At 44.6% G+C, this 2,449-nt stretch overlaps 1 protein-coding gene across 1 annotated transcript; it reads left to right on the top strand.

Moving 5' to 3' along the window:
- The first annotated feature begins 1,165 nt into the window (after positions 1–1,165).
- Positions 1,166–1,825, top strand: LOC138350831 (salivary glue protein Sgs-3-like). Its single transcript, XM_069302270.1, has one exon. It carries the CDS (start codon positions 1,166–1,168, stop codon positions 1,823–1,825), a length of 660 nt encoding a protein of 219 aa, XP_069158371.1.
- Positions 1,826–2,449: the final 624 nt, after the last annotated feature.

The following is a 2,449-nucleotide window of genomic DNA, read 5'->3' as shown; positions in this document are numbered from 1 at the left end:
ATATATATATATATATATATATATATATATATATATATATATAATATATATATATATATATATATATATATATATATATATATATATAATATATATATATATATATATATATATATATATATATATATATATATATATATATATATATATAATATATATATATATATATATATATATATATATATATATATATATATATATATATATATAATATATACACATATACTTAACAGTGATGGTAAAATATATAATACATAGGTGAAAGGAACAGTGTTCTGTTCATCCCCTCACCTTTATTTTGCACTATATAGCCACCTTCTTGAAAGCGGACTACCGACTCGGGGTCGGATACCACACACAGGTTCCTCCAACAAGAACCTGGTTACGGGTCCCAGGTGGCCGTAACACACCCACATAGTGAGGTTGACAGCCACATGGTTGGATTGACAGCCACATGGTTATCTTGACAGCCTCATGGTTAGTTTGACAGTGACAAGGTTAGCTTGACAATCACATGGTTAGCTTGACAGTGACAAGGTTAGCGTGACAGCAACATGCTTAGCTTGACAATCACATGGTTAGCTTGACAGCCACCTGGTTATCTTGAGTCACATTTATCTTGACAGCAACATGGTTAGCTTGACAATCACACAGTAAACTTGACAATCATATGGTTAGCTTGACAGCCACCCGGTTAGATTGATAATCACCTGGTTAGCTTGACAGCCACATGGTTAGTTTGACAGTGACAAAGTTAGCTTGACCGCCACATAGTTAGCGTGACAGCCATAATTAGCTTGACAGCCACATGGTTAGCTTGATACCCAAATGATTAGCTTGACAATCACATGGCTAACTTGACAGCCAAATAACTAGCTTACCATCCACATGATTAGCTCGACAGCCACATGGTTAGCCTGACAGCCACATGGTTAGCCTGACAGCCACATGGTTAGCTTGACAGCCACATGGTAAAGTTTCAGCCACATGGGTCAAGTACGAGTGTTTGTACGGATAGTGAAGGGAGAGAAGAAGGAAGTTATAAGGACCGGGAACAGAAAGGTAAGAGAATAGGTGGAAGGGGGAGAGAGGGTGAAGAGGGAGGAGGGATAGGAAGGGATAGTAAAGGGACAGGAGAGGCAACGAGAAGAACGAGAGGGAATATATGTTAGCGTGGACTTTGATCCATCAGACTCTTACTAACAATGTCCAGGACAACAACAACCTGCAGACAACCCGCAGACAACCCGCAGACAACCCGCAGACAACCCGCAGACATCCCGCAGACAACTTGCAGACAACTTGCAGACAACACGCAGACAACACGCAGACAACACGCAGACAACCCGCAGACAACCCGCAGACAACCCGCAGACAACCCGCAGACAACCCGCAGACATCCCGCAGACAACTTGCAGACAACTTGCAGACAACACGCAGACAACACGCAGACAACACGCAGACAACCCGCAGACAACCCGCAGACAACCCGCAGACAACCCGCAGACAACTTGCAGACAACCCGCAGACAACCCGCAGACAACTTGCAGACAACTTGCAGACAACTCGCAGACAACCCGCAGACAACCCGCAGACAACCCGCAGACAACCCGCAGACAACCCGCAGACAACACGCAGACAACCCGCAGACAACACGCAGACAACCCGCAGACAACCCGCAGACAACACGCAGACAACACGCAGGCAATCTGTAGACAATAAGCAGATAACAAGCAGAATACCTGCATACAGACAACACGCAGACAACCCGCAGATAACCCGCAGACAACCCGCAGACAACACGCAGGCACTCTGTAGACAATAAGCAGATAACAAGCAGAATACCTGCATACAGACAGCACGCAGACAGCACGCAGACGGTCCCACCGTGACGGCTGCCAGCAGACCCGCCATGAGAAAAGTTTGAGACACGCAAGACAAATACGGATCAGGATTTAACATGACGTTTAATCTTACACATTAAAATTTTCAGATAGAATTTTTTTTTAGAGAGCGCTCAGAATGGCTTTTAACTTTATGAGTCTTTGTGGTGTTGTGAGTCTTTGTGGTGTTGTGAGGCTTTGTGGTGTTGTGAGTCTTTGTGGTGTTGTGAGTCTTTGTGGTGTTGTGAGTCTTTGTGGTGTTGTGAGTCTTTGTGGTGTTGTGAGTCTTTGTGGTGTTGTGAGTCTTTGTGGTGTTGTGAGTCTTTGTGGTGTTGTGAGGCTTTGTGGTGTTGTGAGGCTTTGTGGTGTTGTGAGGCTCAGCTGGGAGGTAAGGTAATTAATTGGTAGGAGAAAGTGCTAGGCCAATAAGACTGTCACTTGGAAGGGGGGTCAGGATAAGGATTTGGGATGGGACGGGGGAAAGGAATGGTGCTCCACCAATTGGACGGTCGGGGATTGAACGCCGACCTGCATGAAGAGAGATCGTCGCTCTGTCGTCCAGCCCA

This window comes from Procambarus clarkii, chromosome 47, assembly GCF_040958095.1.
Source record: "Procambarus clarkii isolate CNS0578487 chromosome 47, FALCON_Pclarkii_2.0, whole genome shotgun sequence".
NCBI classification, from domain to species: Eukaryota; Metazoa; Arthropoda; class Malacostraca; order Decapoda; family Cambaridae; genus Procambarus; species Procambarus clarkii.
Note: the sequence above shows the minus strand (reverse complement) of the source record. Positions and strands in the feature narration are given on the sequence as shown.

Coding starts and splice junctions, on each gene's coding strand:
- LOC138350831 (XM_069302270.1), top strand. CDS start 1,166: ATGTTAGCGTGGACTTTGATCCATCAGACTCTTACTAACAATGTCCAG.